Raw genomic sequence first — 25,888 nt, 5'->3', positions numbered from 1 at the left:
ATGGATGAACAAGGCAGTGACAGACCTGGTAATCCTGAAGATGAATTAAGTGTAAGTAAGTAAACTTTAAATGCACTGCAATATTGTGCCTGGTTTAAATACCAATGTGTTCTGTTTATCATATACTTGCTGAGCCCATGAATTATGAAAGCGATATCTGGGAATTAACTGGCACTGTCAATGCTGTAGCTGATTTTAACTGGGGTGTTTTTTTTTTTGGTGAAATATGATGTGCATTTATTTACATGCAATTGATAGGGCACAGGATCAGCCCTTGAGAGCTGATGGCAGGAGATCTGCATCAGGAGGAGTGAAGTTCTGTTAAAACTTACTTCATTCCTGGGTGCAACTTTTGAAAAAAACAAATCAATTAATTATACAGCATATCTAAATATAGTTCTCATTCAGCTAGTTGGCATAGTAACTGTTATCCTGGACTACTGACAGGTGGTTAAAAGGAAGAGAAGGGTTTAAATAATTCAGTGTTCTGTGATACTTAAATTGCTTTATTAATGGGAATGAATTCTACAATGCATAATCAGAGTTGGCACAAGTGAGGGGGCGGGGAGACACATTGTTCTTTAACCGATTAAAGGAATAATTTGAGATACTTAAATTGTAACAGTCAGCTATGAAATTTGCTGCTCTGGGTGAAGTAACCAGGATGAAAACACACTGTTCTGCTGCTGATGTCTGACCAAATAGTATGATGGAAGGAAAAGCAAGAAGTTCAAAAGAGTTTATAGTCCCTGTGAAATATTTAAAGGGAGAAAGGGTTGGTCAGGAAAAATGTGAAACCCTATTCATATTAATAGATTTATATCCTGCCCTTCTTCACAAAGAAGCACAGACACTTTGGATATGGGAGTGTCGCGGTCCCTGCACACCTGTGCAGCACCCCCGGACGTTTCACGGTCTATGAGTACTGCACCAATGACAAATGGTACCCCAGCTGCACCCCACCAGACTGCTAACTGGTACCTGCTTGTTTTAGTTACCACAGATGAGGCTAATGTGAATAAACAAGTTGCTTTATTGTGTACAAAGGCTTGTGGTTTCTGATATTAAACGGTGTTCAATAAACTTATAATAGATGACCTATACCGGCCTATTACCGCTAGATGTTACTGGCCTAATACCTCTAAAATCAACTAATTAACAATAACAACAAGTCTCAAAATAACTGGTTATCCTGTCTGCTAACTACCGCCAATGCTACACCTCAGACTCCCAGACCCAGCTCTCACTCCTGACTCTTAGCTCTGACTATCCGCGACCAACTCTCCTCTCCAATAACTCTAAAACACTCCCCCATACTGCCCACAGGGAGGGGTTTTTATACCGTGGCTGAGCCCGCCCCTTTGGGTTCTAACTGCCACAAAATTTAACCCTTACTTGTGTGGGGCCTGGCTCTGGGCTAATCGCCACAGGGAGCTGTAGCCAGCAAAGTAAAGGGAGGGGGAAAACAGATGTGGCATTATTTGCATGCATTTATAAAATTATTATTATTATTATTATTATTGGTGGTGGTAGTAGTATTTACAAATTGTAAGTAGCAACCTTAGTGCTGCATATATACCCTGTTTCTCATATTTTAAGACATACCCATAAAATAAGCCATAGCAGGATTTTTAAGCATTCAAGGAATATAAGCCATACCCCGAAAATAAGACATAGTGATATGCGCAGCAGCAATGCCGGCCGCGCCAGGAGGAGGAGGAAAAAAAGAAAACATCCCTTGAAAATGAGCCATAGTGTGTTTCTTTTGAGGAAAAAATAAATATAAGACGTGTCTTATAATATGAGAAACACGGTAGGGTGCTTCAAGCCTATCACTTCACCAGATTCCAGATTATCACCTCTGCTGTTTGTGTTGAAATTCTTTGCTGTTGGCATGTTATTTTTTTATAGTGTACCAAAGAAACAGTAGTAAAATGAATAAACAGACCATGCAAAACAGATTTAGGAGTGCATGGTGGTCCTAACTGAAAAATAAGACTCATTGAGATTTACATTTGCATAAGCATACCGGGATTGTGTGGGATATCACAACTGCTGTGGCATTTTGATAAAGCAATAGAGCACTGAAGACTCACTCGCGACCACAGAAATGGCAGGCAAGGCATGCCATTCAAGTGTGGAATGAATATGTCTGCCTTTGGGAAATGCTGAATTGAGAGATACTGGACATTTATCTATGTGATTCTTTCCCCCTCTTTGATTAAGGTATCAAATGTATCCGTACAAATGGCAGATTCAGAAGAAAAGTGGGAAAGAATTGCAAGGAAACTCAATAGGTCAGCAAAATCAAAGAGGAAAGCCAAAAGAAACAAGTCTCTTTGGAATTTTCAAAATAAAATCATCCTGTTTACAGTGGTCCTCTTCATTGTAGGTGTTATAACTTGGACGTTATTGTGGCTCTTTATTGGTGAGTTTCTGTATCTGTTGCCTAGGCAATGCTTTATAAGGTCTTTCCCCATATTTACATTTAAAGAACACTCATAGAGGTATAAACAATGCTCTAGAAAAAGGTTTTCTATTTTGTTGCTTTTTATTGGCTCTAGAAAAATGTTTTCTTTTTACAATGGAGGCTGTTTTTCTCCTTCAGAAGATGTGTATGCTGGAATGTCAGTTAAAAGAGAATCCTAGCAGTGTCTTGGAAAACCTGTTCCTCAGAGCCCAACATTTAACTAGCTATAGGAGAGTAGTCTGGATGAGAATTTGGTTCTATAAGGTGTGCACCCACAGCTCCAAAGTGAGAGGAAGGTCTCCATTAGCTATTCTTCTTCTTAATGAATTGTCCTCCACCATAACCAACAAAAACCCAAGTTTTGTGTGTGCTTTATGTGATTTTCTGTAAATGCATTTCTTCCTTGTTTTGCTTCATGATTGAGACTGCGCTATTACATTATTTTTCTGGCTCTATAGTGAAAACAACAACAAAACAACAACAAAACAACAATAACAACAGTTTATTATTTATACCCCGCCCATCTGGCTGGGTTTCCCCAGCCACTCTGGGTGGCTTCCAACAGAATACAATAATCTATTAAACATTAAAAGCTTCCCTAAACAGGGCTGCCTACAGATGTCTTTTTAAAGGGCAAAATGCTAATATATTATTATGTAGTGAAATTCCAACATACAGTGGTACCTCAACTTACAAACGACTCAACAACCAAATTTTTCGACTTATGAATGAGGCAAATGGCTGCACGCTTACGAATTTCGTGACATCCAAATGGAAACTGCAGCTGTTTTAGATAAAGTTTTTTTGACTTACGAATTTTTAGATGGGGTTGCTTCGACTTACGAATTTTTCCATTTCCAATGCATTCCTATGGGAAATCGCGTTTCCAATGGCGCTTTTTGACTTATGAATGTTTCGACCTATGAAGGTCCCTTCGGAACGGATTAAATTTGTAAGTCGAGGCACCACTGTATTAAGGAAAACCTGGTTATCATGTGGGGGTCTATTGGCTAGTGTCTGTGCCCTTGACAATATACTTTCCCCAAAGCAGTTTAATCGTTTTTAAAATAAGTGTTCATTCTATGTAAGGATGGACACACACATACCGTAGTCCAAAAGATAAGGCGATGCACATGACTGGTTACTGATCCACTATTCAGATTGCAGGACTGTGTGCGAGACTGCACAGACTATCATTGTGTGCTACCTGGTTGGTGTTGACCCATATCAGAGCCTTGGTAGCAGTTCTCCATTTGTGAGATGCTTTCCCTGGTGAGGTGCCTCTGTCTCCCTCATTATTAACATTAAGGAAAGCTTGAAAAACATTCCTGTTCATCCAAGTGTTTGATGGCTGAAAGATACTATTCCTGGCAACCTTGACATTATTATGATTAGCTATGAGGAATGAGGACACATTACGTTTTTAAACTTTGAAAAAAGTTTTGTTTTGGTGCTTTGTTGTGCTCTTTTTATTGCCATAATGAAAAAAGGCAAAATAAAAATAACACTCACCTTTTTGTTTTACAGTTCAGGCAGAAAGCAAAGATGCACTGTATTTTGTTGGATTATTTCGTGTTGCCAACATTGAGTTTCTCCCAGAGTATCGGCAGAAGGAATCCAGGGAGTTTCTCTCTGTTGCACAGAATGTGCAGCAAGTGGTAAGGAAAAAACGCCAACCCTTGTGTTCCACATTATCACCAAAGCATATGCAATAATCAGCTGGTTGTGGGGACCCAGCAATGCTTGCCTTTTGTAGTGTGTCAATAAAGGGAGATAACACATTCTGGAATTTTCTCTCCGCGTCGTATTTGCAGTACCATAGAAAGATTCCTGCTGGATGGATCAGGTTGAAGGCCCACCTAGTCCAGCATCCTGTTCTCACAGTGGCCTGCAACAGAACTCTCCCTGCTGGAGTTTCCTAGCAACTGGTATTCAGAGTAATACTGTCTCTGGCCATGGAGATAGAACATAGTCATCATGGCTTGTAGACACTGTTTGCCTTATCATCCATGAATTTGTCTAATCCTCTTTTATAGCTAAGTTGATGGCCATCACTACAATGCCACAATGTCATGTAGTCTTCCCAGGGAAAACAGAGAAAAAGAGAGGGAGGGAGGGAGGGAGGGAGGGAGGGAGGGAGGGAGGGAGGGAGAATCATAGAATCATAGAAGTGTAGAGCACACCCTGAGGGTCACCAATCCAACCCCTTGCTATGCAGGAATCTCAACTAAAGAATCTAGGACAGATGGCCCTCCAACCTCTGCTTTAAAACCTCCAGCGAAGGAGACTCTAAAGTTTCAAGTGAGTCCATTCCACTGTCAAACAGATCGTACCACCAGAAAGATCTTCCTCATGTTGAGTCAGAATCTCCTTTCTTGTAACGTGAATCCATTGGTTTGGGTCCTCGTCTCCAGAGCAGGAGATAACAAGCTTCTTCCATCTTCCATGTCACAGTCCTTTAGATATCTGAAGATGGCTATCCTATCTCCTCTCAGTCTCTTAGCCAGGCTAAACGTACCCAGCTCCCTCAACCGTTCCTCATAAGGCTTGGTTTCCAAACCCTTGATTGTCTTGGTCACCCTCCTCTGTGCATGTCAAGGATTGTCAATAGCCTTCTTAAATTGTGGTACTCTGAACTGGACACAGTACTCCAGGTGTGGTTTGCCCAACACACACATGCAAACACACATGCAGACAATGGACCCCCCCTTATACTGAGTCAGACCAGTATAAGGTCCATCCAGCTCAGTATTGTCTACACAGATTAGTGGGAGCTGTCCAGGATTTCAGACAGGAGTCTCTGCTATCCCTCCCTGGAGATGCCAAGGATTGAACTTCGGACCTTCTGCATGCAAAGCAGATGCCCAACCACTGATCTGCAGCCCTAATATGGCTTCTTGAAGGAGTACACAGCTTTCAAAGAACTAAATTCAATAGTTGTTGGAATTTGGTACATTCTCTCCAATAAAGAGTGCTTGAAATGGTGCAAAGGAGAGCAAAGGCATGGGTCTCAGTCTTTAATGTATATGTTTAAAATACAAGATTTGTCTGTGTGCATAAGTTATGCTGCACAGTCACTATCCAGAAGGTCCCATGCAACTTGTACAGCCACATCCCCAAAATTAATGGGTGTTGGTGGACTGGATGGCTCAAAACTAACTGACCAAACTTTCAGCACTGTTTGCTGGTCTTCATTGAATTTCCCCTTTCTCTTAACTCACTGTCTCTGTTATTTATTTACTGTGCACTGGAAAACCAGCCAAGAGCTGGAAGAAAAACATGATTTCCAGGGAAGCACCACTTCCCAAGGATTACTTATGCTTTACATTGAAGATGCACCTGTTTACATAGGCATTCCCTCAATCTCTCAATCTGAGTCTTCTGATTTACCACAATCATGGTGCTGTCTTGATAGAATTGTTTTACTGCATATTTTATAGATGTGCCTATTTTAATTTTTAATGAGATTGACTTATTGCATAGTTTAAATATGGATGCTTATATTTTAATGTTTACATAACTGGGTGGGGTTTTTGTGTATAAAGTTGCTCAGAAGTCTATATTGGCATTAATATGAATAATACAGTCAACAACTTAAATAACATATCATAAAAGGTACCATAAATCTCCAGTACTGCCTCCTTCAAAGCTGAGAATGATATGCTTGTTATAAATCAACAGGGCTGCTGAATCTGCTGTACTGCATATCAGGCAATTCTCAGGGTGCTTCCAGACTGTCACTATTTTGGGGCAGGATTCAATCACATACAGACAAATTCAGGTTGCACAACTAAAGTTTATTCAAAGGTCTTGCATAACCTATTTCCTTCCCCAAAAGATCAACTCTTTGTGATAAGAAAAGGAATGGGGGGGATGTGTACCAAAAACTGCGGGGGTAACCCCTCCTTGACACAACATTGTCTAACCTCCCCACAAAGAAATCAGAATGAATGCTCATTAAACAGTCAGCATTGTCTAATTGCCCTGCAAAGAAATCAGGATGAACACTCAATAGGCCAGAGATCTGGAAGTGCCCTCAGCAAGATTAATTTTAATTTAGTCTGTGTGGGATTGCCCAACCATTCTGTGCATCTTCTCTTTCAGATGAACTTGGTATATACCAAATCTGCTTTCTCCAAATTCTATAAGCAATCCATTGTCTCAGATGTCAGGTGGGACATATTTTCCATTTTATTTGTGGCTGGGGGTCTTAGCGAGAAATAATGTCGAGTTGCAGCATTTACTATCCGTGTACTGTCTCTTGTTGCAAACCAAAAGCCTCATCATATGTGACCAAATCCAAACAGCACTCCCATGTCCCATAAAGTGTCTTACATTTTAAAAATGTTCGTACATTAAAAAAAACCAAACAACAACAATGATGAGAGAAGCTATAGATTTTCAAGCACCTGAGTCTCAGAAACGCCATGCTGTAATTTCCTTTTTCATTTGATTTCAGTAACAACAACAATGGGGGTCTTCTTGTCCATTTCTGGATTGTGTTTGTGGTGCCACAGGCTAAAGGCCAAGTGTTTTGTGAAGATTGTGTAGCTGCTATTTTAAAGGACTCGATTCAGACAAGCATCATCAATCGAACCTCAGTAGGGAGTCTTCAAGGCCTTGCTGTCGATATGGACTCCATTGTGCTTAGCGGTTGGTATTCCTTGGCAGTTGCTATTTTTCCTCTGAAGAAAGTGAACCTTCTGACACAATTAATAGCTTGCTGTACTAAAAAAAAACCTAGAATCCATAACTTTTGCCTCTGAAATAATCACCTCCTGGAACTGGAAAAGCAGAATTGCTATGTGGGGATCTGAACTGGGCCTAATGGTGCTAATCCAATTTTTAATTTAATTGGATTTGTGTCCCTTTGTGTTTATCATCAGTTAATGACATGTGTCATTGGAATGTTCTCCCTCCTAATGACTTTTCTATAGAATTCATTCAAGGAGGAATGTGGTCATGTGTCTGCTTTGATATATATGGTGTCAGAGCTAGCCCTACATTAAGTAGAGTGAGGTGTCTACTTCAGACAGCTAGTTTTTGATAGGGTTGTGCACAGTGCCCCTGCCTGGCCTAATTTGGGCCTCCAGGATCAAGCCAATCCAGGGAAACTTGTCCTGCCCTGGATTCAGGCCCAAATAATTTTAAATACCCTCATTAAACATATGGCCAGGAGAAGCACTCGGGAAAGAGATATTGCACCTCCACCCACTTAAACCAAGAGCATGGGGGTTCCCACCTGCAGGGTGCTGCTTCACAAGTGGCTCTGCTAAGGGGAAGGAGCTTGTGAAGAAACACCCTGAAGTAAGGTTACCAGACGTCCCCATTCCCCAGGGGACAGTCCCTGGATTTACAAATCAGTCCCCTGACAAAATCCATCCCCTTCAACTGAAGTTGAAAAGTGTCCACGGATTCATTGAAAAAATCTGGTAACCTTACCCTGAACCCCACAGGCTGGAATCCTCCACTCAACAGAGTGGAGAATTAATGTATTGCTTTTACCACCAGGGAGAAGCGAGAGGCACTCCTGGGATTTTCAAGCTCAGGTGGTTGGCCTTGGGACTATTATCTTACCTTACGGTGTGGGGTGGGTGGGTGCTTTAAGCAATAAGAAATGTTTTTGGCCAACCCTATGTGGAGTTCCAGAGTGAAACCAGCTGGCAGGATCCCATATCCCTCTCATAGCTGCCAAGTTTTCCCTTTTCTCGCGAGGAAGCCTATTCAGCATAAGGGAAAATCCCTTAAAAAAAGGGATAACTTGGCAGCTATGATCCCCCTCCCTGCCAAGTTCGTTGCAATGCATGTTAAGTCTTTTCGTCTGAATAAAATCCTGGAAAACATCCTTTCATGACGGCTTCACAAATTCACACAAATTATTGTCATATCAATGGGTCCCTAGTCTCACGTTCCGAATTAACACTGCAGTGCAGTGCAATCTCATATTGTGTGGTGGTTACATTCTGGAGATGGCACTTATATGCAAAAATGTGTATACTTCAACCAGCCCTTTGGAGCTACCCAGTGTGAGCATCCTTACCTTTCCAGAGTTGTACACCATGTGGGCCTTGCCTGTTCCCCAAGCAAGGCAGAGAGCTTTTACCAGGCTCTGGGATGCTCTCATGATATCTTGTGGGACTGTTCAAGCTCCAGCATGATATCACAAGTGCATCCCAGAGCCCAGCAAGTCTGAGAGCTTAAATGCTCCGAGGAATAGTTCAGTCAGTAGAGCATCGGACTCTAAACCTCAGGGTTGTGGGTTCAAGCCCCACATTGGGTGAAAGATTCCTGTATTGCAGGAGTTTGGACTAGATGATCCTTCTGATCCCTTCCAACTATGCTTCTATGATTCTTTCTGCACTGAGAAAACCCTGCACAGAAAGAGCATTTAAGCTGTCTGTGTCCCATTATGGGTTGCCAGACTCAAAAGAGAGCAGGGCAATTTAAGGCACAGAAGTCCTGTTCACTATTGAGTCTGGCAACCCTACATTCCATGCATGTCATTTGTATGATTTCTACTGGCCAGACTTCAGCCACTTCATGTTGAAATCACACATGTTAAATGCACATAGGTTGTGATCATACTGTATTACATTCATATGTTGCCTGCTGGTCCGTTTGTTTAAATATGTGCAGAATCATTTGTATTTTCTCCTCCAATGCAGTTGGGCTTCGATCTGATTACTCTTCAACAACAGGAACAGGTACATGACTGAGTTTTTTAAAAACACATTTTCCCATTTAACACATTTCAAAATGGGAAATGTATATTATGTAGTGAAAATTGAATCCTGCCTCTATCTGTATCACCTTCTACAATGTAAGCTTCGTACAGGGCTAAACATGGGATCTGCTGGGTAATTTAGCATTTAGACCATGCCTTTGAGTGCTCAAAGATGTAATTCTTACAACAACCTGGGAGGCAGGTCAGTATTGCGAAATGCTCCCTATTTCTCTGGGAGATAATGAGTTTCAGAAGGAGACACTACCAGGGGTTGGGCTTTCTTTAGAGGAGGGTCTTTTTTGTTTTTTTTTAAAATTGTTTTCAACTGTAGAGAATGAGTGGGAACAATCAGTGTGTACCATAGCTGCCAAGTTTTCCCTTTTCTCGCGAGGAAGCCTATTCAGCATAAGGGAAAATCCCTGTAAAAAAGGGATAACTTGGCAGCTATGGTGTGTACACTGATACTAGACAGCAGAAATGCAACCCTCACATCAGCTCTCCCAAGAGATCTTTGATGTGGTTCTTCATGCAAATAATGTGTACAGAAATGTGTTTATTAGGAGGAAGTATAGATAAAAATGCATATTCATGAGAATATATATAATATGCATTATATCAGGACAGTTGTTTGCAAAAAGGGAGAGCTCTGCACTAAAATGCTGCAACATTTTAATGAGAGGTGGTTTTTTTTAAAAAAAGTAAATTGATGCAGAAATATTGAGAATTAAACTTAAGACTGGAAAAAATGAGAAACTAAAATCAATATATTTGGCCATTCCTGCTAGCGACTGCTTCTAGGTCTGCTTCTTTCAATCTGAAAATGGCTTTTATTCCTCTACTCACCTGCTCTCCCACACATACATTCACACCACACATCTCTCTTTCTGTCTTTCCCTCTCCTCCTGTCTCATTGTTTCCAATTGACCTGTTTACTGAATATTCATTCTGAATGTTTGCACAACTTTGTGGAAATGCCATTTCTTTACTGAGTGCTTGTTCTGGTTTGTGGGGAGCACAGCTGGCCCATCTGTGAGGCAAGGTGAAGCAAGTGCCTTGGGTGGCAGGATCCTTAGGTGATAAAATTTCTTGGTCTGGTCCTGTCTAATACTCTCTTTCTTTCTTTCTTTCTTTCTTTCTTTCTTTCTTTCTTTCCTTCCTTCCTTCCTTCCTTCCTTCCTTCCTTCCTTCCTTCCTTCCTTCCTTTCTCTCTCTCTCTCTCTCTCTCTCTCTCTCTCTCTCTCTCTCTCTCTCTCTCTCACACACACACACACACACACACACAGAGAGAGAGAGAGAGAGAGAGAGAGAGGAGAGGAGAGGAGAGAGAGAGAGAGAGCTCCTTTGGTGTCTTCCCCTCCAATGCATCTCCTGGCTGAAGTAAGAGGCAGCTGCCAACCTGGTTAACTTTTGGGAATGGGAAGATAGGGAATATCTTATCCTTTGCCTCAGGGAGCAAAATGTGTTGGGTGGTTCTTGGTGAGGAGATTATATGATGTCACATCAAGCAATTATTATCTCACACTTTTCCGCTCATTTTTTCCTGTCGCTTTTCAAAAGTCCATTTTTAAAAAAGTGGCTGCAGCACCATTAGGTTGGGTGAAGCCACTGCCTCAGGTGACTGAATTCCCATAGGGGGCATCCCTGTGGACCCCCCACCCCACCTGCCCTGCAACCTCTGCCACCAATGTCTGGCGAGATCTCTCTGAAATCACATGAAACTTGGTTTTAACATCTGCTTTTATTGGCATTTTTAATCTGTATGATGTATTGTTTTTTGCAAACTGCTTAGATTGAGCAGCATTTAAATCCAGTTCATGTTGTTGTTGTTTTTAATACAGTGGTACCTTGGTTCCCGAACTGCCTAGTTAACGAACAAATCGGCTCCCAAATGCTGCAAACCCGGATGTAAGTGTTCCGGTTTTGTGAACATTTTTTGGAAGCGAATGTCCGTTTCGGCTGTTGGCATTGTTTCCGGGGCCAATCAGCCATTCAAAAGCCGCACCTTGGTTTTTGAACATTTTGGAAGTTGAACAGACTTCCAGAATGGATTGAGTTTGAAAACCAAGGTACCACTATACATAAATACATTTTGGGGAGTTTGAATCCAAAATCAAATGGGCAAATCTGGTTGTAAATGTCTGTAGGATCAATTGATATTTCATCAGTGACATGTGAAAAATATGATCTTGCCTCTCCGTAAGGCTCAAGCATTGTCTTTTATCAAGCATTGTAATCTCTATGACACTAATCACCATTTACTGTAGGTTCAAGTTGCATATATGATCTGCATGCAGACCGGCTGCACCAGCACTTTCCATTGGACATTTCAACAACATCTGGGAGGATGATCTGCTATTTCAAACTGATTGCATTGGTCGGCTACTTAATCCGCCTCTCCATAGCATCCATTCAGATTGAAGCAGACAATTGCATCACTGATTCGTTGACCATTTATGACTCCCTGATGCCAATCAAAAGTAAGATACTGTATCGGTAGGTATGCCTTTTCAGTACAATTTCTTTGGTTTCTGCAAGCAGAAAATAAGTTTATTAAAACAACAACAACATGTGTATATTAAACTTGTCTGTTGGCAGCCACTGTGGATTCCTTAGCAAGGTATTGCTTGCTAGCAGTATGTTGCTCCTAACAGCAGCTTGCAGACCAAACTTTATGGGAAGACCCACAAAAGAGTGTGTTGCAATAATCCTACCTCAATGTTATCAGTCCACCTGGGAGTCATCTGGAGAGAAGGGCAGGATAGATTGGGGCAGGGGTCCAAAAGGCATGTGATTGGCAAACATCTTGTCCATGTTATCGAATTGCAATAGCTGATTGAAGCAGATTGAACCTGATTGAACACACCTATAGGATCTGCTGTGTCAACAGTATCAAAGTCTAACGTGTTTACTATCACAGTTACTGTGGCTTCCTTAAACTATTGGCTAAGCAAAGGGCCAAATCTAGTAACGAGGCTTATGATGCATTGTAATCCCCATACTTTCTACACAATGAAGAAAAATCAATTTGTTTCAGAATTTGTGAACCAACCAATTCATTCCTGTCTTTCGTTTCTACAAATAATTTGATGCTGGTTACTCTGAAGTCCACGCAAGTGAAGAAAGTGAAGGAATTTCATGGATACTTTGAAGTGATCCCACAAGAAAGTAAGTGTTCTCATTTGTTAAATGCGGAAACTCCGGCTGTAGACTCATCATTAGTTAAGTTTCCCCCCCTACCATCAAAAACGTGAAACATCAGTTGCATTTTCATTATGGAAATAACCAGTATCCCTTTTACTCCATTATGCCAGTAGATGGAGTAGTTGTCAAATACACATATGACATGAGATTGTTAGTTTCACCGTAACTAGGAGGCTGCCTTGAATGAAGTGAAACCTCTGATTCATCTAGTTCAGTATTGTCTTCACGGACTGACAGTGGCTCTCCAGGTTTTCAGACACGGGACCTTCCTAGTCCTACCACAAACTGAATCTGGGATCTTCTGCATGTGAAGCAGGGGCTCTGAGTGATGGTCCTTCCCAAACGATTAGGGGCATTTCAAAATAACAAAGGTCATTATGTCACTGGAATCAAGTATATATTTTTCTTGTTGACATGCTTCCCCATTATGGGTCCTTGTGGTCCATTTCACCCTTTTATCTTTATCTGTCACATCTTTTCCAATAGGGACAGTTGTTGGGTCAGTGGGACAGACTAGGCAACCTGCACCTTGGTTGCAGAATATTTTGGAAGCCGAAAGGGCTTCTGGAGTGGATTACGTTTGACAACCGAGGTTTGATTGTATTTATATTTAATTTTCATACATTGACCAATGACCACCAAGCTGTTGGAGGTGGTCTCCATGATTATAGTTCTGCATGACTTCAATATTCATAGTTACAGGTAGGTAGCCGTGTTGGTCTGAGTCGAAGCAAAATAGAAAAAAATTCCTTCAGTAGCACCTTAAAGACCAACTCAGTCTTTATTTTGGTATGAGCTTTCGTGTGCATGCACACTTCTTCAGATATGAAGAAGTGTGCATGCACAAGAAAGCTCATACCAAAATAAAAACTTAGTTGGTCTTTAAGGTGCTACTGAAGGAATTTTTTTCTATTTTGCTTCAATATTCATGTCAAGGCTGCTATCTTTAGTTCTGCTTGGGACTTCATAGCCTCCATGACAATCAGGGGGCAGAACAACACACAAGGCAGGGCATGCACTAGACTTAGTCTTCACTTCAGGGCAAGTGCTGGAGTAGATGTTGGAGGGATGGAACTGACCTTTTTGTCATGGTTAGATCACTAGTAAAATTTGGGCTTGCAGCATCAGTATACCCCCATAGGGGTGGGGTGGGGTGGGGGCAATTCAGATGGTCTCAGAGAGTTACAGAATCTGATCTGGGGGATTTTCCAGCAGCCATATCTGATTATTCTTTTGAGGACCTAACTTCACTGTGGAATACTGAGATGGGGAGGACAATTAAGACAAGATCCACAGAGTGCCCCGTCTGACACTGCAAAGCTTGCTGTGTTCCTTGGTTTTCCCCAGAACTACAAGCAATGAAGCAGGCGGATGATAGCCAGAGCAAAAGTGATGCAATTTCTGGTGTGAAGCCAACCACATAGTGGTTAGAAAGCACAACCACATGCACCACGAAGTGACGATGGTAGCAAAAAAGACCTATGTCTCCATCATGTCCTCAAGTAGTCCTCAATATGATGGAAAAGCTGATATTACTTGCTCTGGTTAATTTTTATGCACCTTGTTTTGTGTCTGAGCTGTTTACTATGTTTTGCCTTGTTTTCATTGTCCACCGCCCTGAAACATATTTAAAAAGGCAGGGCAGAAATCCTAAAACAAAGTATTGCATAAAAAGAAGACAGACATACTGGAAGGAATGGTTCTTCTTCTTCTGGCTGATTCTTGGCTTCCAGATTGTGCAATAATATGAAAATGCATCTTTCTTTTCTCAGAATGCGGCAAAGCTATACTGGCATTGGGAAGTCCTCGGTTTGAAGGGAGAATCACAAGTCCTTATTACCCAAGTTACTACCCTCCGAAATGCATTTGTACGTGGAGTTTCCAGGTAATTTTGAAATCCCGTTGTGCAGGAGTTTCGCAGCTGCCCTTTGGTGTGTTTCGTGTCAGTTGGAAACAGGGCTCTCTGTCTGACAGTCTCTCTTTGGTGAGATGAAGTTGCAAGATTCTGAGCCCTTTGATCTCAGCACAAAGCTTGGATCTTTCTCCCTCTCTCTTGCTCTCTCTTTGTGGGTCAAGTAGCTGTAGTGGGAGATGAAAGGTTCCCTTGTGAGGGGATGGAAAGCTGCACTTCCTCTTAGCCACTGCCAGCCTGACCTCTTTCCCAAGGCTCTGATGAGCTGGCACCTGAGTTGTGGCAAGCACTGTTGCTCCCTGTAGCCTGGCACAGGGAAAACAAAAAGTGCTACTGCTGTGATGCGGACCCTGTGGTCAGTTTTGAACCAGCAGCATGCTAGTGCTTCAACTTGGGTGTCAGTGCTCAGATCTGGAAGTCCTTATTCACAGCTGTATCAGACTTTGATATGGCTACTCAGTGGGGAGAGATAGGCATAAGATCATAAGTAGGCTCCTGCTGGATCAGGATAGTGGCCCATCCAGTACATCATCCTGTTCTCACAGTGGCCAACCAAGTGTATACAGGAAACCTACAAGCCAACAGTGGAGGCCACACATGCCAGTTTCTGAGTGAGAATGGTGGCACAGTGTGTGACGCCACCATGCATGACATCCTGACATTGTACGTGTGGTGTCATGACGTCAGAGGAGCCAGGGTGAAGCCGAGCACAGCAGCCACACATTAGCAGCACAGCTTCAATGGCCGTGGCTTCTCCTGCTCCTGCTGTCACCACCAGCCTGGAGTTGCTTCCAAACTCCTTCCCGTCCATGGCAGCAGGAGGAGGAGCCAGAGCATTGAGGCTGCACCATGCTTGGCTCTGTGTTCGGCCTCATTGGGAGGTGTTTTGAAGGGCTCAGTCCCCAGGAGATGGTGCCCCTGATGGAGGTAGAACATTATCCTCCATGAACTTTTAAAATTTTATTTTAAAGCCATCCAAGTTGGGAGCCAATCATACATATCGAGGGAGAAAATTCCTTAGTAGACATTCTGTGCCTAGTTTGTTAGAGCTTCCACCCAAAGCATACTGCAGTAATAGCCAGGTGATTTTTGTCAAGGTAGCAAATGTTAACACACATTTAACCTACTGCAGAATGTGGCTCTCATCAGATGTGTTTCCATCCTTATATTGTTACTGGTATCTGCATGAATCTTGATAAGCTCTGGAACACTTGAAATCCTTGCATGTATATTATAAGAGCAGCAGCAGCAGTAGTATCAAGCTGAATTGTCCACAGTTGTTAAACATATTTTAAAAAATGTATCCCTTATTTCCTTAAAACAGACTCCCCTGAAAAATCTTGGCATAGCGCTGAAATTTCATAATTATACTATCAGTGAAAAAAGCATTAAAGGCTGTGAGCACGGATGGTGGAAAATTAACGAACACATGTAAGTATATGAATATAGGCTATATATTCTCGAGGAGGTAGGCAGCAGATTGAGGAAGTTGTCATAGCAAGTAGTCATGTGATAATTACATCGTCCTGATGGCCTTTATTTTAATGCGCACGGCAAGATACAAACTGTTGACATTTGCTTCATGTTCATTCTTCAGCATCATTTGGATAAGAAGTATCCTGTCTGGCTTGTATCAGTTGTAGAAGGGGGAAGGCTTTCCAGTAGCTGGAAGGCAGTAGCTAATGGTGTAGTGAGACAACAGTGCTTACCTGACTTCCCAGCAGTGGAGTCTCTGCTGCTTACTGGGAGGGAGAGTGGGAGAATTAAATGGTGGAGAGGTTGGTGCTGAGCAAATACACCAGCAGGAGCTCTGTATTGACTTAGCTGATGTGTTTGCTCAGCTTGGACCTCCCCAACACCTTGCCCCTCCTACTCTCCCTTGCCTTCAGTAAGTTGTAGCTACTCTACTGCCATAAGGTAACATAAATGATGACGCCCTGCCACAATGCCTGCTACTGGCCCAGATATTCATAAGAGCAAATACCTTTCTGGGTAACAAATATTTCTTTCTGGGCGACATTTTGAGGGTCACATGCCACTGATGAGTTGGCCAAAGGCAAAAGCTGGAAGGATATCATTCTCCATTCCAGTTGACATTAAGCCCAGATATTTATAGGGGCAAATACAGAACATGGTAGTGTGTGTGTCTGTGTAGAAATGTATAGCAGCACCCTAAATTATTTGACCTCAGAAACTTGTGAACATAGGAAACATACCTAATGATGCTATTTGTCCATTGACTCAGTACTGTCTATTCTGAGTGATAGCAACATTCCAGGCCAGGTGTGTGGAGAGAGATGCTTTCCATTATCTACTGCCCGGATTAACCGTGGAGACAATTAGAAATTTAACCTGCAACCGTTTGAATGCAAAGCACATCCTCTGTCACTGAGCAAATTCCCTACCCTAAGCATACAACAAACATGCAACCTCATATTAAAATACTGAGATCACATAAGAAAGCTTTACAGAGAAGGCAGCAACCTTTGAACCACTTTGTTTCACCATGTAAAAAAATAGCGTCATCTGAACAAATAGATTGATTAGCATGGAAGGGTTACGATACCCTCCAGGTGCCAATTTTAGTTGTGTCATTGCCACAATGTGCACTGAAAGGGGCTATCAGATGCAAAGTGGAAAGGCAATGGGCAGAACAATTAATTCCACATGTACAAATTTCCTTTGGGTGAAATTCAGTGTACCTAATACTCAATCAGCACAAGCATTTTTGCTACACTGCCAGAACAGCCTCTCCTCTCCTTCCTCTATGTGCTGTTCTGGCAGTTCTCTTGACCCTCCACAGTGGATTTGGGGGAAGTCATTGGGGTGCACATAGAGGGAGGAGAGGATGGGGAAAGCCCAGTTGTGCTAGCTGGAGTTGAACCCGACTCTTACTCTTTTGTGATGATTTTAGCATGTAGTTGTTAAAAACGTTGAAAAATTCAAATATACTACTACGACTACAACTGTTCTTGTCTTTTAGTGTGAAAGATGTTCCATGCCCCACAAGTTAACATACATTCATCCCACAGGTATTGCGGTTATTACATTGATCATCAATCAATATTCCGAGTTGCAAGCTTTGCAGTTAACGTTGAGTTTCAATGTAGTTCCAAAATTTCAGAGCAGCCACTGCTTGTAGAATATGGAAGCTACAATATCAGCCAACGTAAGACTGATTTTAACTTTCCTTTATAGCTTTTGGAACACCACCTGAATGCATCTTTACTAAAAAAATACTGGATGCCATCTTTGGCATGCAGGATAATGCTGAGTTTTTGCGTGCGGACTATGTAGCCATAAAACAAAGTGCTCCCCCGTTTTTCTACTTTCTATCCAATAGTTATCCACATTTCGGCTATATAAGCTTGATGTGACATGGATTTAAAAACATTAGTATAAGATGGCAGCCACTCCTATTAATTTTTTAAAAAAGCATGACTTGCTAATGCACGGTAAGCAACATGACTTGCTAAGTATGCTGAAATATGAAACTGTAACAGATGGATCAGACTTCCCAAACCTGGTGCCTTCCAGATGTTTTGGACCACAACTCCAATCATCCCCAACCTACAGAGTTGACCTGGCTGGGGTTGATGGAAGTTGTAGTCCAAAATATATGCAGATCACCAGATTAGGGAAAGCTGAAATAGATTACACCTATAAATGATTTGGCAACTCAGCTATTGAGTTAACCTTTCCTAGTAGAGCATGGCATGAGATTGAGAAGTATCCTTGTATGCTATCTTTCTTAGACTATACGTCCCAGCTTTGACCAGTATCTTCTTTTCCTGATAAATTGGTAGTTTAAAATTTTATCTCAGGTTTATGAGTAACTCACAAAATAATATTTCATTGAGTTTTATTAAAAGGCAGTACCTGCCAAGTAGCATTTCTGCCCCTTTGTAATAAATAGGAGTGATGCAAAAGCACCTATGAAGCACATTTCATTTTGGGAGAACCAAGTGTGTCATTAACTGGTGCTATGCCATTTATTTCTCCAGCTTTTCTTTTCTTTTCTTTTTTTTTTCTTTTTACAATTTCCCATCATTATATGAAAAGGCATTAAATTTGAAAAATATTAGGTAGTGAAATATTTAATGAAATATTCATGAATGCAGTGCAGAATTTGTGTTGCTCTTACCTTACTTTGGAGGTGCCCAATCCCTCTACAGATCATCTCACCAGAGCTCTGCACTCTGCAGCCTTCCCAAATGCCCTGAGAATATGGCAGGAAAAGAAAACTTTTGAGATAGTTGAGAGTAGGCTTCAGCACAGTATAAGTGTAAGAGCCAAAATTACTTTGAAAGTTAGAGGTCCTAACTGTTTCCCCTCTTGCCTTCAGCTTGTCCACTTGGATCTTTTGAATGCCACACAGGTTTATGTGTTCAACAAACTCGGCGCTGTGATGGGATCAATGACTGCTTTGATGAAAGTGATGAGCTCTTTTGTGGTTAAGTATCGGTTGCAGATGAGCCCTGAAAATATTATGGCCATTCTTTAAAGTTACCTTTCTTAGTGACTTGCTGCCTTTCTTCTCATTTTAGGTGTTTCCAAAGAAAACTGTAACACCAGCTTCCTAACACAGCACCATTCCCTTTTCTGTGATGGAATAAATGACTGTGAAGATGGTCAAGACGAACGACACTGCACTGAAAGTGAGTCTCACCCCATTAAAGTTGTTAAGTGCAACACTTTCACCTCACAAATTGCTCATTCTAGTTATTGTAGTGATCCACTTTATTTTGGGCTTGATACTAATTCAAGACCATTATTTTTAGCTCTGATTTTTCTAATCAGGAGAGGAGAGAGATCTGTTGAACGGGTTGCTTTCCATTCATGCAACCATTGGATACAACCTTTTGTCTCTGACTTAAAAAAAACCCCAAGTACTGGTGTCAAAGTGAGCTGGTAGCACCTCGTCTGGATGCAAGCCTTTTGTGAAACTGAATGTCGGAAGATTCAGGGCGGACGAAAACAAGTCCTTCTTCACAGAGCACAATTAAAATCTAGAGTTCACTACCACAAAATGAAGTAATGGCCACTGGCACGGATGGCTTTTAAAAAAGGATTGGACAAATTTATGAATGATAAGGCTATCAAAGTCTACTAGCCATGAGAGCTATGTTCTACCTCCACAGCTGAAGGCAGTAGGCCTCTGCATACCAGTTTCTGGGGAACACGTGTGGGGAGAAGGCTATTGAGCATCAATAATGCCCCACTAGTGAGATTCTGATAGGCATCTATTTGGCATCTGTGATAATTCCCCTCACAGAGCTACAATTCTCAGAGTTCCCACTCTATGCTCCAGGCCCAGCCATCCCTGGCACATGTCTCTTGGAAGTTTGCTCAGGCAGGTGTGCTCAGGCAGAATAGGAATTGACCATTAAACCGTTTTGAGAATTGTCGCTCAGTGAGGGGAATTGGGGTCTCATAACAACTCTCAACACACTTAACAAACTACAGTTCCAAAGTTTCAATGTCTGAGCCGGTGCTGAATCGTTGTCATTTCTTGGATGAAAAAATGAATAAAACAGAAACTGCTGAAGCATGTATTTTTTCACTGGTTCTTTTTCAGGCATTCCGTGTACCAACAATACATTTAAGTGCAGCAATAATATTTGCTTCAGGAAGCAGAATGCAAGATGTGACGGGATTGTAGACTGCCTCGATCGAAGTGACGAAAACAATTGCAGTAAGTCTGATCAAGGCTGCAATCCTTTAAAATATGCTTACTAGGACAGCCCGTCCTACCCTAGCATCCTCCAGATGCTGTAGGACTACAGATCCCATCAGTCTACAGCAAGGGTGGCCAACTCTCAAGAGACTGTGATCTACTTTCAGGATTAAAAACTGGCAATAATCTGCCCCCCTTTTGGGGTGGGTTCTGTTCTCTTTAGAGAAGAGAAAGCCCTGTTTTTAGGGGTTAAACAAAGCTTATAGGAGGGTGACTTCCATTTTTGCGGGGGTTAAAGGCAAGGGACAAAGGGGTAAAGTCACTCACATAAAGATCACTATGGATGAAAACAGCAGCACTGAGAAAGCTCTGTCTTCCCTTCCAGAGATCAAACCATAGCTGTCAGCCCTCCCGTTTTTGGCGGGAAACCCTCGAATTTAAATCCGTTTCCCGCTGCAACCCTGGATTGTAAAATACCCTGTAAATGTCCCGGCTCCCGGCTGGCTGCTAGCTCACTTGCCGAGTGCTGCCGGTGCTAGGCTGCCCAGACATGCGGACACGGGCAGTCCGGCCCCGGAAGTCGCTTCTGCGCATGTCTGGACATGCGCAGAACCGATTTCCGGTGCCGCTCTGCCCATTTCTGGACACTGGAAATTGGGCAGAGCCGGCACTGGAAGTCGCTTCTGCGCATGTCTGAACATGCGCAGAAGCGACTTCCAGTGCCGCGCCACTGCTGATCCCTTATTTTCCAATCCGGAAGTTGACAGCTATGGATCAAACTACAATGGAGGGTGGGGCAAGGGGGTGGGGCAGGAGTCAGTTTTACCGCCACTAAGGAAAGGGAGCCAGAGATTGACCACGATCCAACAAAACTTTGCAGGGATCTACCAGTAGATCGCAATCGGCCTGTTGGATATCCCTGGTCTACAGCATGGCTAATGGTTGGTGATGATGGGAATTATAGTCCAAAATAACTATAGACCACCAGGTTGTAGAAAGCTGTGCTACAGAATTATGGTGCATCAAATATGGTGCATCAAATACAGACGACCTTTGCATTCAAAGGTCCTCTGCTGCACTCCACCTCCAATCTGTTTCAGATTTTGAGGGTGGGGGTGGATGGGACAGGAGAGGGAGAGGAAGTTCCATTGCATGCATGGAAGTCCCTTGCACAGGGGTGTAGTGTGGGTTGCCAGTCCCCGGGGTGGGGCAAGTGTTGTGCCATCCTGTTGGCCTGGACAGCGTTCAGTCCCTTCACCAGCCAGAGTCTAATCAAGCGAGTCTCTCCTTGCAAACTAGCCCTAGCCTGGGAGCAGAGATAAGGCAGAGAATCTCGAAGCCATTATTTCATTGATTCAGATTAACTAGCTATCAAATATTCTGAAAAGGATCACAGGTGGTTTCAACAGTGTGGGCAGAAATTCTAGTCAAAGCTGATGTGCATGAGCATCGGAAAATGACTCATAAGAAACACTCAGCTGGGATGTTCACATCTGAATGGGGAAGTCACATCTCCATTTAAAAACAGAAACAAAAGCAGCTTTCTGATTCACGTGAATTATTGGCTTTAATTTTCAAAGCTGCACATGCTTCTCCCAGCCCATGCACACTGCTCTGTACAACACAATAGGTATTCATTAGCATATTTAAGTCCATAGATATTGAAAGATACCTTATGCCAGGTCAAACGGCTCATTTAGCTCATGATAGTCAACTCTGACTGCCAGTGGCTTTCGAGGGTCTGAGGCAGAGGTCTTTCACATCCTTTGCTTCCAGATGCTTTTATTTAGAGATGCCAGGGACTAAACCTAGGAAGCAAACTGAAGCTATGGGAACTCTTCTTCCAACTGAATGTAAATAGATTATGGTGCTTGATCCACCACAGAAAATTCCTGGGCCTAACTAACAGCTGCATGAATTAATCTGTAACTCCTCAATCCCTAATAATAGATGAAGATTTAACTCAGTATAGAATCAGAGATAATGACATCTACCATTTACATTAATTACCAGTGGTCTCTGTAAGGCAATCAAAGTGTCACTGGGTCTCCGCCTATCTAAGCCATGCAGCTTCTTCTGCAGGAAACAGGACTTCGCTTATCTCAGTCATTCCCCATCTGCCACAATGTGATAAAGTCCAATGAATGATGTGCTACATGGATTCCCATCCCGTAACTAGGCTCTCATTGCACCAGCCACAGGTTTGCATAACAAATCCAGAGGATATTGTGTCGGTCCCTATACAGACAGTGAGGACTTCCAACTTTTTTCCTAATGGCAATTGTACACAGTGTTTGAAACTTGGGGCGAGTTTTTTAAAAGTTGTGTGCCCCCATGCAAGGGCCTTGTGTAAAACAAAAACGTAAGTCAGAAACCCTCCTGTGCATAAATAAACCCTTAATTTGCACCAGAAGGGATCATTTGAATCAAGACCACTGTCATGTGTTTCCTAGCACTCCAAAAAGGCAGACCTCAGTTTGCACACGAACTAGTTATATTTAGAGTGCTCAAGTTCAAAAGGATTAGTTAACAGATCATCCAGTTAACTGTATTATTGGAAAATCATGATTCCGCCATGGCTGCTACCGCAAGGGAAATATTGAACTGTTAACCTTCTTCCAAAGGCTGTGGCAGCACTAAATACCGCAACATGCCCCACCGGATTGTGGGGGGGATGGATGCCCACGAAGGTGAATGGCCGTGGCAAGTCAGCCTCCATTTTGCTGGAGTTGCTTACTGTGGAGCCTCTGTGATATCAAAGGAGTGGCTTCTCTCCGCTGCCCATTGTTTTCAAGGGAACAGGTGAGTAATTAGAAATCCCTTCATCCATAGCTTCTCCTTTCTCATAACTCCAAAGTAGTGGCATGTATGGGATAGACATGGAGCACAATGCGCTCCTTCTTCTCCTGTTAATTTGTAACAGTCAACCATGCAGCGCAATTATGAGATTTCCAATATGCAGCTTGAAAAATAGCCTGACCTCCCTCGGCATATGTGAAGGGTCAGTGCACAAGGCTGCCTAGTGCTTGGCTTTTCCATTTCCATCTGTCCATGGCATATCCCTGCTCAGGGCCCACTTTGTGCTCCAGGCCCAACTACCCCTGGCACATGTCTCTTGCAAGTTTGCTCAGGCAGGTGTGGTCCTTGGCTGAACAAAATTCCCCGCTCCCACCTTAGTCCCACAACTCTTGTTTTAGATTCCTCAGTTGCACACCCTCCAACATTCCCCTGAAGAAAACGGGCACAAGGGCATGGTACCAAAAGGCACACATCTTTTGGTGCTGTGCCCTCGCCCGAGTCAGTTGACTCACACAACAGTGTGGCACCACTGCCAGTTCATCCCTGGGAAATTCTGGGCAGCGGTGTGCGGTCAATAGACTAGGGGGACTAGGCTAGTCCTCTAAATTTCCCCCTGGCACCTCCTTACCAAAGCCCATCTGCTTCTGTCTGGCTTAGGGAAGGAGACGTGATGCTCTAACAGTTCTACAAAAAATGTCACCACACGCCACTGATTCTGGGATGAATTCAGAAGCTCGGATGGCTTCTGTGATTTTGGGAATGTCCTGTTAAAATATGGACAGTTGGATGGTACGCAATTGGTGTGTGTGTGTGTGTGTGTGTGTGTGTGTGTGTGTGTGTGTGTGTACTCCAGAGTTTTCATACCTTGTTCTAGAAGTCTGGTTACTGATGCTTGCATGATAATCTCTTTTCCTTAAGGTTATCTGATCCTAGAATCTGGACAGCTCATATGGGAATGCGCACTCAAGGAAAAGCCAAATTTGTCTCTACTGTGAGGAGGATTATTGTGCACGAGTACTACAACAGCAGGAATTATGACTACGACATTGCCCTGCTCCAATTAAGCACACCGTGGCTGGACACAATGAGGTGGTTAATTCAGCCAATTTGCCTGCCTCCCATCACACACAGAGTTCACACTGGGGAGAAATGCTGGGTAACAGGATGGGGGCAAAAGCAAGAAACAGGTGAGCTTCCTGCTCCTTTTGGCCAACATGCCGGGAATTGCAATGAGAGGTTTTTTTGTTTCACTTTTTTATGTTTAGCACAAAATTTATATCTGTAACATCAATGCATAATCCTATTTTCTGGAAACAGATAATGGATTAGGTGACAAAGCAGAAGCAAAGAGAGTCCGTGTGGTGTCCTGGTTAGAGTGCCAGACTCAGACCTGGGGGACCAGGGTTCAAATCCACACTCAGTCATGAAGCTCACAGGGCCAGCCAGTGTCTACAGCAACACCCACAGGGTTGTTGTGGGGATTGAGGAGGGGCAAGAACCATATAAGCCACCTCAAGCATCTTGGATAGAAAAAATGGGATATACATGCAAAAAATAAATAAAAAGTGACTTGTTTTGCTCATTTTAAGCAACATCTGAACTCTGGCAAACAAGGTAGAACTTTCTGAAGGATCGATCAGCATTGTGCCATCCATGCCAGGGATGAGGAGGAGCCTATAACCCTTGGACTCCAACTCCCATCAGTCCCAGCCAGCATGGGCAAGGCTCAGAGATTATGGGAGTTGTAGTCCAACAATATCTGGAGAGCCACACGTCCCCTGTCACTGACATGCTTTCTATAATGGTTCTACTGGTAATGATGGATCATGAGGGCACCAACATAAAAGGGAGCCCTTTTTGTCAGCCTCAGTTGGCCACCTGCAATATGAGGACAGTAATATTCACTTACCTCACAGGATTATTGTAAAGATCATTGTAAAGATCAAGCACTGATTTGATCCATCTAAACTCATAAATAACAGTAACAACAATAAGAGCTAGGACAGAAACCAACATCACCTTTCTGTGGAAGAGAACCCCATTCCAGTATACTTTCTAAACATACGATATATAAATGAAGACGTTACTGTATTGGTTTTCTTAGATTTGATAAGAGCCAGGTTTAGTATAGTTGCTATAAGGATTGCTATCTAGATCAGGTACTAGAGAATGATCATCTTGCCTAAATTATTAAACTTTTCCAGATGATGAAACCTCAGCAGTTTTGCAAAAAGCAGAGGTAGAGATTGTTGATCAAACACTGTGTCATTCAACATATGGGCTTATTACAGCCCGCATGCTGTGTGCTGGGATGCTGTCTGGGAAAAGGGATAGCTGCAAAGTAAGTACCTTGCTCTCTCACATACTTGCCCCACTTATACTTGCTCACCACCGTTGCTTACTATTCCTCAACACCCCCCCCCCCAATATTACCACTGACTTTTGACTGCATTCCAGTTCAGGTCTGTGCTAGGAAACCTAATGACACTGGTCTCAACTGGATCTTATATACCCTCCCCTGACAGGTTGCTCTCCTGCAACCTGAGACTTCTCCTGCATGGAAGGTGCCACTGCTCTTCCCAATTCATACGTCTCCTGGTTCTGGAAGACAGGGGTGGGTGGGAGAAGATAGTGTGTCTACTGACCCATCTATTGGCTGAACAGCCTTTTCTTCGGCTACATCTGGTGCACCTTCCTCTATCTCATACTAGCTTGACTCTTCCTCCCCACCCACTCCCGCCTTGTGGATGGCGCCAATCCCCATAAATCACTGGTCTCCTCTCCTGGGTCATTCCCCATGCCTCCGCCACATACTCTTCAGAGCCCTGCCTGTCGCTAATCACCTGGGGACAGCTTTTATCCACATTGGTAGATAATTGATGCTATCAACATAAAGGATTGTGTTGACTTTTGAAAACAATGTCTTTTTTTAAGGGAGATTCTGGAGGACCCCTATCATGTCGAAGCAAAAGTGATGGAAAGTGGTTCTTGATGGGAATCGTTAGCTGGGGCTATGGCTGTGGAAGACCCAATTTCCCTGGAGTATACACAAGGGTGTCAAATTTTGCTACATGGATACACAAATATGTGCCTTCAGTTTTTTAA

General features: G+C 42.8%; 1 protein-coding gene across 1 annotated transcript; it reads left to right on the top strand.

Annotated features, from left to right (window-relative positions):
- On the top strand, positions 1 to 25,888 carry TMPRSS7 (transmembrane serine protease 7). The gene is made up of 18 exons (XM_035115483.1): positions 1 to 51; positions 2,227 to 2,428; positions 3,998 to 4,128; positions 6,575 to 6,642; positions 6,930 to 7,123; positions 9,136 to 9,174; positions 11,459 to 11,687; positions 12,229 to 12,359; positions 14,168 to 14,280; positions 15,632 to 15,738; positions 17,340 to 17,476; positions 18,653 to 18,760; positions 18,855 to 18,965; positions 19,886 to 20,002; positions 22,609 to 22,786; positions 23,702 to 23,970; positions 24,988 to 25,124; positions 25,718 to 25,888. The coding sequence occupies exons 1-18, from the start codon at positions 1 to 3 to the stop codon at positions 25,886 to 25,888; spliced, it is 2,493 nt and encodes an 830-aa protein (XP_034971374.1).

Source organism: Zootoca vivipara, chromosome 4, assembly GCF_963506605.1.
Source record: "Zootoca vivipara chromosome 4, rZooViv1.1, whole genome shotgun sequence".
Taxonomy (NCBI): domain Eukaryota; kingdom Metazoa; phylum Chordata; class Lepidosauria; order Squamata; family Lacertidae; genus Zootoca; species Zootoca vivipara.
This window is presented reverse-complemented; position numbering and strand designations above follow the sequence as displayed.

What these genes read in the sequence shown, in the direction of transcription:
- TMPRSS7 (XM_035115483.1), top strand. Translation starts at nt 1, where the DNA reads ATGGATGAACAAGGCAGTGACAGACCTGGTAATCCTGAAGATGAATTA. An exon ending in CACAGAATGTGCAGCAAGTG is followed by an intron (nt 4,129 to 6,574) that starts GTAAGGAAAAAA and finishes CTTCTCTTTCAG; the next exon opens with ATGAACTTGGTATATACCAA. An exon ending in TCCATTGTCTCAGATGTCAG is followed by an intron (nt 6,643 to 6,929) that starts GTGGGACATATT and finishes ATTTGATTTCAG; the next exon opens with TAACAACAACAATGGGGGTC.